Source organism: Salvia splendens, chromosome 2, assembly GCF_004379255.2.
Source record: "Salvia splendens isolate huo1 chromosome 2, SspV2, whole genome shotgun sequence".
Classification (NCBI taxonomy): domain Eukaryota; kingdom Viridiplantae; phylum Streptophyta; class Magnoliopsida; order Lamiales; family Lamiaceae; genus Salvia; species Salvia splendens.
In genome coordinates, this window is record NC_056033.1 from 14,118,279 (window position 1) to 14,133,281 (window position 15,003).

Below are 15,003 nucleotides of genomic sequence, written 5' to 3' on the forward strand. Positions count from 1 at the left end.
TTTCTGTGTTTAATGCAAGTTTAATTTTCTGTCATGTCGTTGATGTTGATGTTGATTTCTGATTTCATTTCTGTTATTATCTGGAGTTTGAGTTAGATCACTTGTGTTGGATGGGTTTCGCAATTGTTCACTGAATCTGTGCAGAGTAGTGGCTGGATCGGGTTGATCGGAGTTTGTTGTTGGTTGAATCGGAGGTTTGAATTTGGTGTTGTAGCTGAGTTGAGTGGAATCGTTTAAATTCGGAGTTGATCGGTTTAGATCTGTTAGATCGGAAGTTATGGAGTTGATTGAGGTTGTTGTTTGGTTCGGATCGCTTGGATCCGGAGTGGATTAAGCATCCGACGTGAATCCGAGTAGAGTTGGTTTAAATTTATGCCTAGCCTTCGTGTTTTCATTTCATTCCGTCTAGTATATGTAGATCATTGTTATTTTCGGTTTGTTGCAAGTTTCCGACGACCCAACTTTTATATTCTGTTCGATTCTAGGTACGTGCTCTGTTTTCTTCAACTTCGTTTGTGATTCAGTTAAAAAAAATGCACGTCGTTGTTAGTTAGAGTTTCAGTTTGTTATTTGCGGCCTTTCTGCCGTACTTGCTAATTCTAGAATTATGGTCCCAACTGTTTTATGCTTCATGTCTGGTTCTATTAGGTAGCTGTTTACACGGTTTAGGAAGGGAATTTAATATCCCGTAGTCTATATGATGTTTGATCTCAGCATGTTTACAGTTTCCTAGGTCTAGTGTTTACATTTCTTGCCTAGGTCTAGTAGTAGTTATACCTCAACCCAGTTTGCGTGGCAGCAGCCGCCTTTGTCAAGAGTCTCTAAACGCTTTCTTACGTGTCCATCTTCGTGGGATCGACCCCTGCTTCTCTATACTAATCTATAATATTCGGGTTGAGGGATCTTTGAAAGGGAGTTTTTGTGTGTACAACGACAGAGTATTCCGTGTTCCATTGAGTTCCTAGACCAAGTGATCTAGTGGATTCATAGGACCTGGTATCTTGACCTAGCATAACACATCGCATTTTCACAACACGAACACCCACATTATATAACAAAAAAACAAACCTACCTTCAGATACCTACAAAATTTATTCTACACCAACTTAATTGATCAAGCATTGATAAAGGCATGCATAGTCGGGTTCTATAAATTGGGGAGTGGAGTTGCAGCGTTTATACACACAACATCACCTCAGTAGGCTCCTTCTTTCCAACAATCACCTAAGCAGTAGCCGCATTTTATCCAACAATGGCTCATGGAATTGTTTGCGATTTTATCAAGTGAGATAGTTGTTTTGCATTTTTACAGTCATGCATCAAATACTCCGATGGCCCCTCACCATACTTCGACGGCCCCTCACCAGCTCATGAGTATAACACGCTGAAATATTTGATGCATGACTGTAAAAATGAAAAACAACTATCTCACTTGATAAAATTGCGAGCAATTCCATGAACAATTGTTGGATAGAATGCGGCTGCTGCTTAGGTGATTGGTGGAAAGAAGGAGCCTACTGAGGTGATGTTGTGTGTATAAATGCTGCAACTCCACTCCCTAATTTATAGAACCCAACTATGCATACCTTTATTCAATGTTTGGCCAATTAAGTTGGTGTGAAATAAATTTGTAGGTATCCATCACAATTACTATAAATATTGCGTCCAATTGTGTTGTTACATAAGCAAAAGCGTCGATATAGGTATACATACATAAACACAAACAATGCTATTCACTATTAGCCCATTTATCGAAGTGAGGATGATGCTATAAATTTTGTTTCACCAATTCCCTTCATCAAAATAATATCTTGTATAAAAATATAAAAACATATTTCAGGTGAGATGATCAGGTGAAATATGTTTTTCAGGTGAGATACCTGAAAATAATATTCCTAGTATTATATTTTCTCGTAGAGGTCAATTTCATATTTTGTCACATATTTCAGGTGAGATAATGACATGAACTTAGCCTCTCAGTTTATCTCCTTTTTATTGAGCCACCTATACTATAGTCATTATAACTATAATACCTAAAAAATATTCAACCCAAGTATGTGGTTTCGATTTGAGTTCTGACGTGTCAGTCCGTGTTCTTGAGACATAAATCATATGTAACTTTAGGCTTCCTTGAGAGCATCTCCAATGGCGGCGAGCGGACAGGCTAGCCGATTCCCGGCACTAGCCGGTCCGCTCGCCGAACCATTGGAACCGGCGAGCGCCATTTCGGCGAAAAAATCGGTGACCCGACGCCGATTTTCGGGCACTGGCCGATCCGCTCGCCGGTCGGCTGGCCGCCATTGCAGGCTCCCGATCGGCAAGCGATCGACCAGCTCAATTTTTTTTCGAAACACTATATATACGCGATTTGCACGTCATTTTTATTCGCACCACTTGTTTTAACGAGTTTTCTCTCCATCTTAATTTCTGTACCAGAGCAACAACGTGAAATGAGTAACGCGGGTGGTAGTGGTGGTGATGCTGAGGAGTACGAACGACAAATGAACGAAGAGTTGGAGGCATATACGTCCCGCGAGATAAACCGGTTGATACAAATGGCCTTGCATGATATGGGCTACTACTTGGCGGATGAGATATACCCTAGGTGGCCCGTCTTTGTGAAGACGATCAGATGCGCATCTGATGAGAGGAAGACCTACTTTGCGGAATGACAGGAGTCGGCGCGCAAGGACGTGGAGCGCGCATTTGGTGTGCTCCAGTCTCGATGGGCGGCAATTAGGGGTCCAACGCGTTTGTGGCATGTCGACTGCATTACTGATATAATGTACGCCTGTATTATCCTGCACAACATGATTGTCGAAGATGAAGGTGTACAACTAACTAGTTGGGCCAATGACGATGCTAATGAAGTCGGCCCAAGCCACGGCGTGGCCGCCCCCAACGTATGAAGGGGGTACCTCACGACGAAGTCGGTCGCCTCAAGGCACACGCCAACATGCGCCAAGTGGATGCTCATATTCGACTTCAAAAGGATTTAATTGAAGAGTTGTGGGCGCGGAGGACTGCACGTCGTTAGATTTTTTTTAATTAATGTAATTTTTTTAATTAATGTACTTTTTTTAATTTTACTATTATTATTGAATTTTCCCGTATCTGTGTCGTAAATTTAATTCCGTATTTTGTGTGATTGTTAATTATTTGTTTTTTGTAATTTTGTTTATTGTGGCTAGCCTATTGCTTGTCCTAATGATGTGGCAGAAGGAGTTTTTAGTGCTGATGATGTGGCATGAGGAGTTTGTGGCTAGCCTATAATTGGCCTATTACCATTGGAGATGCTCGGATAAGTTTAATTAATTAAAAAATATGTTAAATTATTTATTATTCCATTCGCACCAATTTTCTTGCTTCATTCATTACAAATAATTGAGAAAATTACAAACCTAGCTATCAATCTAAGAAAATTAACAATCCTATCATACTATTTAAAACGGGTTTTCATATCATTAAATAATTTGCTGAAAAGTAGATGGTTAAAATAATTGTGAAAATTACAAACTTTGATTTATAAGTTAGTATTTTTTAATGTGTGTGAGAAATAAAGATATGACAACATTTGTCGCACTACCCTTGTTGGGCCTTAATAAATAACTAACTTGTTTCTAAAAGCCCAAATAATACATGATCAGGATTCCGATGATCGATTCAGTTTGTATGGAGTTCCGCCGCAGTCAATTAGCAATGAACAGAGCAAATTTTGGTTAAGCCGTCTCTAGCTTACAAAGTTATTAGGGTTACTGTTGATACGGATTGCACCTACGAACAAATCACTACAAAACAGTGGGAGAAGGAGCTGAGGGACAAATTATAATTATTCAATCTAATGATTGGGGAAATCAGATACTCCTATACATCAATTGCGTTCAGCACGACTTGGACGGCGCTTGTTTAAATGGAACCAGAAGAAGAGCCGTACCAAAAGCGTCCTCGTCTCAACAATCACGACGTCTCCATTGCTCTCCACTCTGCTTCTCCTCCTCCTCCTCCTCCAGATGAGGATAAACCTGTAAATTTCTCTATTACAATGTCTCGTAATTGATGTAGCGGTTTTAATTGTGGTTAGGTATTTAGTGTTGGGGTTTCTATTGTTTGGTTTATATATAGTAGGGTTCTATGGTTTGGTTTTAACTGACATTTGATTTGATGTTGGAATGATAGTTTTTGAAGTTTGTTTTCTGTTAAATTTGAATTCATTGGGATTGGAAGTCGGTATGATTGTGGTAATCCTGTTGTGCTATAAAATGAGGAATTTAATCTGGTGCTTGTATTCAGATTGTGATTGTGTTTATGAGGAAAGATATCTACGTACTGATTTGTACTAGCTCTTTATTCTTCTGATGGCTCTACAATGATTGTTCTGTTATGTTATGTACTTTGTGTGCGTGTGCATATTATGTTCATTAATCAAGATTGGATATGCAATAGCCTCTGATAAAATATGTAAGATGACTGTCTGTTTTATAACCGGGAACGTTATCAAATTTATTCACCGACAGGTTGATGCTGCAGTTCTTCAATACCAGAACCAGAAACTTGTACATCAGTTAGAAACACAGAAGCAAGAGTTGCATGATCTTGAATCCAATATAAAAGAATACAAAGTGAAGCAGGCTTCATATGATGACATTTTGATAAAAGTGAACCAGCTTTGGAACCAGGTGCTAGCATGCCTCTTTATTAGTACTAGTTTGTGTTAATTGTATGGCACGTAAAAGCTTCCTTTACCAGTGAACTGGATGACTTCGTGTAGTTGGTTGACGATATTATTTTACTTGGAGGACAAGCGGGAGCTGACTTAAATGCTTTACAAAGTTTGGATCATCTAGAATCTTCTCGAGGTAATTTTTGTCCCCTGCTGAGTCTGGACCTTGCAAAGATACTTCGAACATATTGAATATAATGATATCATGGGTCATGGCAGGCTCTATTCCATCATGTGCTGCGGAGGACATATTTCTTTGTAGGTTAATACAAACAGATGCTATCGATGGCAGCCACAAGGATGGTTCTATTGGTTATGTCAAAAAATCTCTTGCATTGCGTCAGACTTCTACAAGGGAGTTGATGAAATTACTTCAAGATGCCATTGATTGTCAAAGCGTCAAACTCAAGGACATAGCTCAAATTTTGTTGGGGAATCCCTCTTCAGAAGGTTATGAATCTTTTCCTTTTTCAGATTTATGCTTATATATACTCACAAAGCGCACAGATAATATGTGTAGCATATCTCAATAATATTGGCCTTTCCAGATGCTGTCGCCCAATTGCGTAAGCTTGATAATTTAATGTTAGAGGAGTCCAGGAACCTCCATCAGATGGTTGATGCACTTCACTCTAAACACAAACAATATGCTGATGAGATTCAAGCTTGCATTGACAGCCATTCTCTTGATCAATTGGAGATCAAACGCATTGCTGGTACACCTTATTATTGGCTTTCATAGCATTGGGTAGAAGCTGTTATTTACAGCATTTTGTGGCCCAACTTTCATAGCATTGGGTAGAAGCTGTTATTTATAGATATATATGCTACGCATTTATATTTAAGTCTGTTATGGTCAACTGGAATAGTTTTACGACTCTGTTCTAAGCATCATATTGATATTCTGTTTGAAGGAGAGCTGGAAGAAAGCATGGGCGAACTTGAAGAAAGTAGAAGAAAACTAATTAGCCTGAAAATGCAAAAAGATGGGATTTCTGGGATGCACGTCCCAATTCCTGTTCCTGTTATAGTTCCTAATTTAGTGAATGGAACTGTCTCTCCTGAAAGGCCTGCTGATCGGTCAAAGCGTTTAAGAGAACTTAAAGATTCAATTGAGGAGATAAAGGTTTTCATCACTTGGCCAGTTCAGACACTTCTTCACCTGCACTGACCCTATAACATTCTTTTCTGATGGATGTTATAAATGAAAATGATGTAGGTTCTGGCACAGGATCGCCTTTCTGAGCTTGAAGATGCACGTGATGACAACCTTATTTTGTCAAAGCAGCTGCAACATCTTCAGGTTCTATAAAGAGTTATCCGACCTATTCACAGATAAACTCTTTTGTAAGCAATCTAACTTGTCAACTTAATTTTTCTAGAATGAACTAAAGGAAGACAAGTATATTCACACTTCTAGGCCATATGCCTTGTTGAACGATCAGTTTCAGCACTGGAATGCGGAGGCAGAGCGATATAAAATTTTGACAGAATCTTTGCAAGTAAGATATTTCCTATATAATTGATAACATGGTCTATCTCTGTGTCATTTACTAAATGTTAATATCGTAGGTTGAAAGGCCTTTCATCATGAGGAGGGAGAAAGACTTGGTCTATAAGGGTGAGTCTATGGATTCGGCTAGGAGTGCTATTGGTGGTTCTGAGTCAAAGGTTGAAGAACTACAGAATCAACTGCAATCAATTGTTACTCAGAAGAATGACATGGAGATCAAAATGGAAGAAACTCTGCAAAATTCAGGTTGGGTCCTACTGTTAAAAATATTACTGATGTCTTTGTGTCTAATCTCTAATCGGATACAGTTCATGTCATATTCAGGAAGAAAAGACATCAAAGAAGAGTTCCAGGTAATGGCTTCTGCTTTGACAAAAGAAATGGGGATGATGGAAAGCCAGTTAAACAAGTGGAAAATAACAGCAGATGAGGCCCTTTCCTTGCGTGAGAAAGCTCAATCACTCAGTGCCTTACTGGATGTAAAGGTGACTTTTTATGATCTTGATCTTCTTTTCTGCCTCAGATGTGGATTTTCTTTTCACAAATAAAACTCAATTTTGTTGTTTCTGTTTGGTTTGTGTGCTCAGCGGTTGCAAATTGCAACAACACTTGAAACACCTTTGTTCGCTTGCTCGCCTTGATATGTTGATTAACTTTCTGATGTTTTCTTAATATTTTAAACCGTTCGTACTTCTGTGTTTCTATTCCCACAAGTTAATTGTTGTCTTTTCCAGTAAATTTTTTCCACAGTTTTCTGTTGAGCACTTTTTTATTTTGGTGCTTTCAGACCGCTGAATTGAAGAATTTGGTTGCTGAGTGTACTCGGCAAATGGATGACATCAAGTCTTTAAAGGATATAGTAAGCTTGATTTCCATTATCTTATCTTTTTCATATGTTGCCAATCTAAAAGCATACAGTTCTTAACTTCTGAAGTGAATATGCAGGCTGAGAAAATGGAGAAGGATAAACAAGAGCTGGAAATTTTATTGGATATGTTGGGTCAACAAATTTATGATAACAGGTAAGCATATGTATCCTCCCTGGGAAATTGAGTAATGAAATCGAAACGTCATTTAAGGTCAAAAGCTTATTCTGAGCATGTGTCAGCAGCTTAACACATAAATGTTCACGCCCATGTTTAGATGTCCTGTTTAAATCTGAGGCATAATATCTTACTGTCTTTGGATTCAATCTCACGAGAAACTCTGTTTGAAACCTTTTGGAAGAAACTTGTCAGAGATTCAAGAATCGGAACATAGAGCTCTTTTGCAAGCTGAAAGTCTGAGGAATGCCCTAGAAGAACATGGCTTGGAATTGAGAGTTAAAGCAGCTTATGAAGCTGAGGCAGCATGCCAACACAGACTTTCTGTTGCTGAAGCTGAAATGGCTGAATTAAGGACAGAATTAGATACTTCTGAGAGGTTCTTCCTTTTCTTACTTATGTGCTTATTTAATTTAAATGATATCTTGCTTTCTCTATTTTTTTGTATTAATGTTGCCACAACCATGAAAATAATTTGTCACAAGGGCACACTTCAAGTGCATATAGGCTGAGTCTCCAAGAAAATGAACACAAAGCGAGTCAGAGCCTTGAGACTGGAAGGATTTAAAATAGAAAGTTTGTATCTGCTGGATTACAGCCTGTTTATTTATTCCCCTATGTTCAAAGATAAACTAATAACGGATGACAATCCTAATGCTGACAAGGTGATAATAACCTAATCAGTGCAGGATTAAAGCTAAGAAAGTAATTTGTGTCATTTTAATGGCCAACTGGGATACAATTGGACACTCAATGTAAAGCACCAATTCTTCACAACCATAATAGGATGGACAGAACAAGATCTAGATCTTCCTGTTTGTGCTATTAACTATGTTTCATTTAGATTAATTCCAGGCTATGCAAGTTCTGAGTCAATATGATTGTTGAGGAGTATCTTGTTTGTTGACATACAGAGATGTCTTGGAACTCAAGGAAGCCATCAAGATCAAGGAAGGAGAGACTGCGTCCTTTATATCCGAAATTGAGGTGACGCTATTTGCTGACTTAGTAACATAGAATATATGATAAATATGTTATCATTACACCTTCCTGGTATCCTGTTGGGGCTTCTGTTGATTATTACAATCGGCCTACAGACTATTGGTCAAGCTTACGAAGATATGAATGCTCAGAACCAGCATTTGTTGACGCAACTGACTGGAAGGGATGAATATAACATAAAGGTCATTTTCCTATTACCATAATCTGTCTCTTTATTTGAAGATTTCATAGCCTGCAACTTATTGTTGCTACATGGTGGAATCAAGTTTCTTTATCCTTAGTGGTTTGTTTTGCAGCTGGTGTCTGAGAGTGTTAAAGCAAGGCAATCACAAAATGCATTGCTCTCTGAGAAACAAGGGTTAGAAAAGCAACTTGAACAGCTTAATGGATCTCTTGAAGCCTTGAAGTCTAGAATAGCTCAAAGTGAGGAACAGGTTAGCTGGTTACATCTTTTAATCTCAGAACTTGTTTAATCTCCTATCACTCTCATTCATACCAGACAAACATTGCAGATGAAACTTCTCCACCAAGAAATTCTGAGTTCCATTCAGGATGACAGACACTTAGCAATGAACCTTGAATCTGCAAAGTGGGAATTAGTAGACGCAGAGAAAGAACTGAAGATGCTGAAATCCACTATTTCGATTTCCGAGAAGGAACATGAGCAGATCCAGCGAAAAATAGATGATATTCAAACAGAACTAGACAATGAAAGGTAATTACCCATATACACTATTTCTTCTGCTGAAAGGGTTTTTCATCATATTTACATTATTAACATGATATGCATAGGAAACAGTAATATCTTATAAATCTTAATGTTGCAGAAGCGAGAGAAAGAAGCTCGATGAAGAAATGATAGAATTGAATAGAACAGTAGAGAAGCTGACTGCTGAAACCGGTGAGGCTGCAATACAGAAACTTCAAGATGAGATAAAAGACTGCAAGGCAATACTCAAGTGTGGAGTGTGTTTTGATCGTCCTAAGGAGGTATCGTTTTTGTGCTCTTCTTTTGCCAATCTTCTCTACAAACATATAAAATCAAATACGGGAGATATCTTAATTTTCCTTTTCTGTTTGAGAAATCATTACAGATGAAAATGTTATTTATCATAAACCTGCATTCTTATTTGAGCAATGCCTAAAGATGTTTAGTTGATCATGGCAGGTTGTGATTGTGAAATGCTTCCATCTATTCTGCAACCAATGCATCCAGAGGAATCTAGAAATCCGGCACCGGAAGTGTCCTGGTTGTGGAACGGCATTCGGCCAGAACGACGTTCGGTTTGTGAAGATTTAAAGTAATTCAGAATCTCTAGTCGTAGTCTTGGTTAGGGCATAGCCAAATATTCGGCCTGTAAATCCTCTAACTCTGTGCGTGCATGCCTACGTGTCGCTGTAAAAGTTTTCTATTATCTTGAGCTCTTGGACTTGACCATATGTAATAGTAATAGTCCATGTAACAGTTTTACATTAACAAAAAGCCACCAAATATTTAAAGTTGGAGAAAATAAATGGTACTTATATTAAGATAAATGATAGGATACAAACCTAGTTTGGGCTTTCAATTTTTATTTATCAACAGTTTTTGAGAGATGTTGTGTGTTAGGGGAGCTACGTTGTATCGCAGAGGTGAATTTCTATTCCTCAATGTTTCTACTGCATTTTAAAAAGCACATTTGAGGAAAGAATGTATATCTAAGTTTCTCCATTTCTCGAACATAACCCCCCAGCTGATTTTTCACTCTATGTTTGCCCTTTTTAGAAGTCAGAATGCCCTGTCAAGATTTCAAAGCACTAAAGTAATAATCAGAGAGCTTATCTGCTTAGTACAAGAACTTTCCAATTAGAATAAACGAGCACGAGCATAATTGTTGTATACTCTTTTCTTTTTCTATGCAGCTTGTGTTAAATGGTGAACAATACAGAACCTGCAATTACAAAAACCTAGTTTTTTTTTCTCTAAATCCATGACGGTACAAAAGAATCTCACAAGATTTGTAGACAAACAAATCTCAAAATATAACAATTCACTAATTTCTCTCTATATATAGCTCATTTAACTCCTACAGAAGCCATGAGGTCCTCATACTCTGGATCACTCTCACTGGGTATCCTTGCTGCATTACTACCCATTTGAGAGTTGAAAGGAGCAGCAGTCGGAACAAAGGGATCATATACTTGATGGCTAGGAAACGGCCTTCTTGGAGGGTTTCCAAAATGCTGATGTGGAGTCGGGAACCTTGGTGGGCGAGCAAGATGGTTTTCCAGCCTAGGTGGAAAAGGACCGAGAGTGTTATTGATAGGATGTGGAGCAAAGTTCCTCGGTGGCATATTTGGGACTCCGGCATTATGACCTGGCATCATCTGATGTCTAGGTGGAATGGGAACTGTAGAGTTTCCAGCAAAGTTGGTAGGAGTATGTGGCCTAGGTTGATTCATCTGATGACTAGCCAGAGGCCTTGGAAAACCATGCATGGGAGAGAGATTCATGTTGTTCAACATAGGCCTCATATGTGGAGAGTGAGGTGGTAATGATGTCTGGCCTGCTTGAACTGGATGTCTTATATTCTGTGGAACAGATTGATTGGTTTGCCAACCCTGAGAAACTGCACTGGGCGGACGGTGAGGCTGAAAAGTAAAATCACCAGAACTCGGTTGCTGAGGTCTTGGAATTGTCCCCGGAACAGGTCTTATGGAATCAATATTTGCAGCATTACCCGGATAAGAATTGAGCATTCCAGGCTGTGGAAGTGATCCTGAAGGTTGCGTCGGGAAAGGCATAGGTGCAGATCCTGGTACAGCATTTGAGGGTGGTGGACGCATTGTCATTTGGGGCATAGCAGGCTGTAGAGATCCCATTGACGAAGGTGTGGATTCAGGTCCTGCTGATGGCAGCATGGGAGAGAAGCCTAGTGATTGTTGGTTAGCTACTGGCCTGGATGATTGGGCTCCAGTAGACAGAGGCGAAATCATATCATTGGGGTGATTCACTGGTGGTCCTTGCATAATGTTGGCTGGGCCTTGAGATGCTGAAGTGCTCACTTGTGAAGGTAACCATCTGGAGGATTCACTACCAGAGAAAGGTGGCCTGGATGTTAATGGAAGGTTGTGGGGAGGTCCGGGCCACCCGGTTGATGGGGGTGCCTGGTGCATGTATGGTGGCGGAGGTCCACCAGTTTGGGCATGTGAGGGTGGCTGTTGCATGTACGAGGACTGAGTTCCAGATGTAGGGGCTGAAGGATTTTGTGGGACCGGACTAAAACTTGCAGGTATGACTGGTCGTGGACCAAACAATGTGGGCACGTTTGAGTGATTTAAGGGCGAGGAAGATACCTGGCCAGTGTTATTGAGAAATGCTGCAGAAGCATTTGAAGGGTTGACAAATCCAGAGTGCCGATAAGTTGGAGCTTGAGTTGGACCTACAGGAAACCAGGTTTGAGGATATTGTGGAAACTGGCCTTGAGGAAGTGGTAAAGAACCAGGAAATAGCTGAGGCGTTCCTTGGTTCGTCAGCACAGGTGTCACAGTAGAAGTCGGCATGCTCTGAGTTTGATTAGTGTTCGTATTATCAGCAAGAGCTACAGTTGATGTTGTTGAAGAAGACACCGGATTCATCTAGATACAAGACAATAATAGCATCAGCATAATGTCAGAAACTGTCAAATATGCTGTCTTCAGATTCAATAGTCAAGACATACCGAAACTGAGGTGATTAACAGTTCAATTAAAGCCACCGCAGAATCAACTTTCTCATGTGTGTCTGCTGCTATGTTTACATACATATCTTCATAAGCATTGTCTATTTCTTTTTCATCAGAAGTAATTTCAACCTACAGCAGTACAGTTAAAAATATGAGAAAGTGTAAAATTTGTGCTTAGGGGAGAATATATACTGAAAGCATGGTAGACAAAGTCTCTGTCTCTAGTCTATTACCGGTCCCCCTGTATCCGCCTTTGTGCCATAAACTTGAATTTTGGTTCCTGTTTCCTGGTTTATCGTTCCACAGCAAGAAAACAGTTTGTTACATAGGCTGGATCTTGTGACACTAGTTAACATGTGTATATATCCCATAGCATAACATAAAGAGGAACGAAGAGTACATACCTTCTCCAGTCGCTTTTGAGTATCACTTAATGGACCAAATACTAAACCAATGAAATTGTAACTAGGATGTTCTTTTATCTGCAGACAGATTTATATGGGGCATTATTAAGAAGTTATATAACTTCATTTCTTATTCATAATCACAGAGAAATTGCAAAAATATGATTGCAAAGGAAAATTATTAAAGATCAGCAAACCACCCATCTTCCGACCTCTGCTCCAAATAGGATTCTTTTGCTAAGCCCTTGCTTTATTAATTGTTTTAAGATGCTAAAAATTATGAGTTAATTTTTTTTCCGATTAAAGTTACATAAACACATATAACTAGATGTTTTTCCCTCAATAACCAATTAGAGGAAAGATAGCACTTCAGAGGTAGTGTTAGCCTTCAAATGTACCAAAAAAAAACCATAAATAACAAAAAGAAGTAAACTACGTGTATAGATTTTACACTCACGGGAATTGTAACTTTTGCCTCTTTCAGCAGAGGTTTGTAATCGGTAGGAGGCTTGAATGCTGGATTTAATTTTAGTATTTCACCTGGAAACATAATATGTAAAATATAGAAATGGAAGTTAAAAAGAGACTACAATGGAGTAACAGCACCTATTCATGTCCATTTCTTCTTCATACCTATGATTTCACGCTTTTCAAATTCCAGCTGTTCCAATTCCTGTCATACATTTCTGACCGTGTAAGTATCATGAAAGCTAAGGAATAAGAGTAAAGCAAGGCAGCTTTGGAAATCAACTACCTCACGGCTAAGCTGATGATCTGATGTTTTCCAATGGTGAGATTCTGATGTAGCAAATGAATCTTCACTATGCTCAAGTTCCAGCACCCCAAAAGTCAGTAATTGAGATATTTGATCAATCCGAGTCTGTCCAAAATTTGTACCGCCGCAAAGGCAGAGCAATATTATCACTTAGAGACACCTGGCTGTGAAGTTGATGCAAGCCACTCACAAAAAAGACACTGACATTTTTGCACCCAGTGTGGAAAGGAACTTCTTAAATTGAAAAGATCAATTAACTCCCCATATTTTGGGGCATTTCAATAGTCCCTCCAACCTAAGCGCCTAAGCTATTCACATTAATCCCACTTACTAAGAACTCCGGAAAAATCAGAATCAGGACTCAAGAAATATAACGAGAAGATGCATAAATTAAGTTGTGCACAAATCTTTGACGAGAAGTAGTGAAGTACTGAAAAGTTATCTAACATGGAAGGAGATTCTACATACCTGATATGCCAAGGCTCTCCCTTTCCTGACAGTGGTATCCATGGTTAGATCAGGCCCCCATTTGGTTTTCCTCTGCACCTTCTTAGTAGCATCCTCATTGATCATATCAGCATCTCTCTTTTTAGATCCTCTAAACACAGGAACCAATGAACCTGATAGCTTGTTTTTTGGAATAACAAATCCTGATCTTTTTGCAAACATAGACGTCTTTGGGCCGCTTGTCGATGCAGTGGGTGGAGGAGCTGTTACAGTCGTCTGAATATCCGTAGAAGCAGGCCCAACCTCTGTGACCATTTTTCTCTGCGAGCATGCCTCAACCATCAGTCAAAAATCATGTGTAAAAGGAATTGGTACATGTTTTTGTAAACTATCTTTACAAATTGGGACTGCAATCCAACTATTGACTAATAACAAGGAGGGCAGTGATGTTAATGTCACAGTTAAACTCCAACACTGAACTGCTTCAAAAATACATCAACACATTCATCAAAAATTGAAAGACAAACTCAAGTTGTCCGTTATTTCCATTTACACCCAATCCATTGAAAATCCGTGCAATGCCACTTAAAGTTACAGAAAGTGTAAGTAGTCTGTGTAAACGTGCTATAATCAAATGCTAAGATACTCCCCGAGGAAACACTGGCATCCCAAACAAAAATTCCTAAAACACCTACTGCTCTGTATTTTTTCAAATAATTGAATCCAAATGAGCAGTTAACAAAAATACGTGAAAAGGGCGAAATAGTGATAGTTCAATCAAGACATGAATCCCTCGAATTCAGATTAACAAATACTCCTACTTTCTTTCTCAATTACTTCAAACCCGATCAAAAAAGAAAACCCTCACTCGTTTCCAATCTCTGTGCTCATTTCTCCACCAAAATCATTCCGAAAAAAGAAACAGATAAATATAACAAGTTCAGTAAACATTGAATCTAGGTATTCACGTATCCATACCTGCAGAAGCGTGATTGGCAGCCAGAGGCGTTTAGGAATATTGTGTATAATTGCAATGAGGGAGGAATTTGGGGAAAATTGGATATCAGCTCACAAGGGTTCAGTGTAAAAGAGAGTGAATATTTGCTTTGTTTTGGGGTTTTAGGGATTATTCTACCTTTTTTCTCTCGTGTTTAGTTTTATTTTTAGTTTTTCCCTCTTCAAAAAGTGCATTTGTTACCTTTGCAACTTTTGCTACCATCAAATCAGCTATCCTATTCCTCACCCACATATTTGCAGGGGATGGTTTGGATAACAATTTTATTTTAAGAATTGTTGTCACTCTAGGGAATGATTTGTAGTATAACAATTTTATACTAGTAAAAATGTTATTTATTGAATCATTGTATATTTAGCATATGATTTGGATAACAAGTG

The 15,003-nt window shown here is 38.9% G+C and overlaps 2 protein-coding genes across 2 annotated transcripts; one reads left to right on the forward strand and one right to left on the reverse strand.

The window, feature by feature from the left end:
* The first annotated feature begins 3,653 nt into the window (after window positions 1-3,653).
* LOC121789286 (E3 ubiquitin-protein ligase BRE1-like 2) lies at window positions 3,654-9,814 on the forward strand. Its single transcript, XM_042187771.1, has 19 exons — window positions 3,654-4,024; window positions 4,515-4,676; window positions 4,769-4,856; window positions 4,940-5,170; window positions 5,269-5,436; window positions 5,635-5,846; window positions 5,940-6,023; window positions 6,103-6,222; window positions 6,293-6,479; window positions 6,558-6,718; window positions 7,021-7,092; window positions 7,179-7,255; window positions 7,461-7,655; window positions 8,191-8,263; window positions 8,374-8,460; window positions 8,575-8,712; window positions 8,791-8,993; window positions 9,106-9,268; window positions 9,447-9,814. The coding sequence occupies exons 1-19, from the start codon at window positions 3,911-3,913 to the stop codon at window positions 9,576-9,578; spliced, it is 2,667 nt and encodes an 888-aa protein (XP_042043705.1). The 5' UTR covers window positions 3,654-3,910; the 3' UTR covers window positions 9,579-9,814.
* Window positions 9,815-10,104: 290 nt separating this feature from the next.
* On the reverse strand, window positions 10,105-14,766 carry LOC121789297 (splicing factor 1-like). The gene is made up of 9 exons (XM_042187779.1): window positions 14,587-14,766; window positions 13,630-13,929; window positions 13,141-13,266; window positions 13,020-13,059; window positions 12,844-12,926; window positions 12,387-12,464; window positions 12,216-12,269; window positions 11,980-12,111; window positions 10,105-11,896 (listed from the first exon to the last, which is right to left on the reverse strand). Exons 2-9 carry the CDS (start codon window positions 13,921-13,923, stop codon window positions 10,334-10,336), a joined length of 2,370 nt encoding a protein of 789 aa, XP_042043713.1. The 5' UTR covers window positions 13,924-13,929; window positions 14,587-14,766; the 3' UTR covers window positions 10,105-10,333.
* Window positions 14,767-15,003: the final 237 nt, after the last annotated feature.